Genomic DNA, 994 nt, shown 5'->3' on the forward strand with positions numbered 1-994 from the left:
ATCACATGTAATATATAATATCAAATAAATTGATATTAAAGTCAATGGTCAATATTCACACGAAAACAGAAACGCTGGGGGAGGAAACTTCCAATCTTAAATAATTAGACCAAGATTCTGTTGCGTGATCAAGATTTGTGTTCTTTTTAATATTACCACGGAGAAATCAATCATGTATTGGGACAATAAATTATTTCCAAGTCTGCGGGATTTCTCAGTATAAATGTTTGTGTTTTGATAATGAAAATGAAGCAACAATTCTGCTAGCTTTCATCTACATTTCGCCCCAGAAATTATAGTAAAGCAGAGACAATGAGAGGAACATCGGTGTTGAGTTGGATTCTGATCATTTGCCTCTCCCAAGTAGCAGTGCGGAGCCAATACTACTCATATACACTACCATATCATCCCAGGCCACCTAAGGTCACCAATCTTCACTTCTTTATGCACGAACATACGGGTGTTACAGCAGTCGTGCTAACCCAAGCTAACATCACAAGCAATAATTCATCAGTGCCATTTGCCACCCTAGTTGCCGTTAATGATCCCCTCAGGACTGGTCCTGAGCCTGACTCAGAGGTGATTGGAAATGTTCAGGGTATTTCCCTCTTAGCCGGATCAAATGCATCGAGCACGCAGTACATAGAATTTGGATTTAATACCGGTAAGTTTAACGGCAGCTCTCTAAGCGTATTTTCAAGGGGAGAACCAGGGCTTGCGGTGGTCGGAGGAAGAGGACGATTCATGATGGCAACAGGGACTGCACTATTTAACCCTATCCTTATAAATGCCACCAATGTCATTATGGAATTTAACTTTACTGTAGTTCATTACTAAGATGTTATTTACAGACTCAGTTCTCTTGGATTGTGAAAAAGTCATATGATTCTGCTCTACTTGGATAGAATAAATGTATGAGATTAACATTCTCATACTTCATCATTGTACTTTATTATTTTATTACAAATCAAGTTTAAATTCTTAGCTACAAAAA

The 994-nt window shown here is 38.1% G+C and overlaps 1 protein-coding gene across 1 annotated transcript; it reads left to right on the plus strand.

Annotated features, from left to right (window-relative positions):
- The first annotated feature begins 210 nt into the window (after positions 1-210).
- On the plus strand, positions 211-994 carry LOC108486897 (dirigent protein 4-like). The gene has a single exon (XM_017791057.2). It carries the CDS (start codon positions 313-315, stop codon positions 835-837), a length of 525 nt encoding a protein of 174 aa, XP_017646546.1. The 5' UTR covers positions 211-312; the 3' UTR covers positions 838-994.

Source organism: Gossypium arboreum, chromosome 5, assembly GCF_025698485.1.
Source record: "Gossypium arboreum isolate Shixiya-1 chromosome 5, ASM2569848v2, whole genome shotgun sequence".
Classification (NCBI taxonomy): domain Eukaryota; kingdom Viridiplantae; phylum Streptophyta; class Magnoliopsida; order Malvales; family Malvaceae; genus Gossypium; species Gossypium arboreum.

Excerpts from the sequence above, each read along its gene's own strand:
- LOC108486897 (XM_017791057.2), top strand. The coding sequence starts at position 313 with ATGAGAGGAACATCGGTGTTGAGTTGGATTCTGATCATTTGCCTCTCC.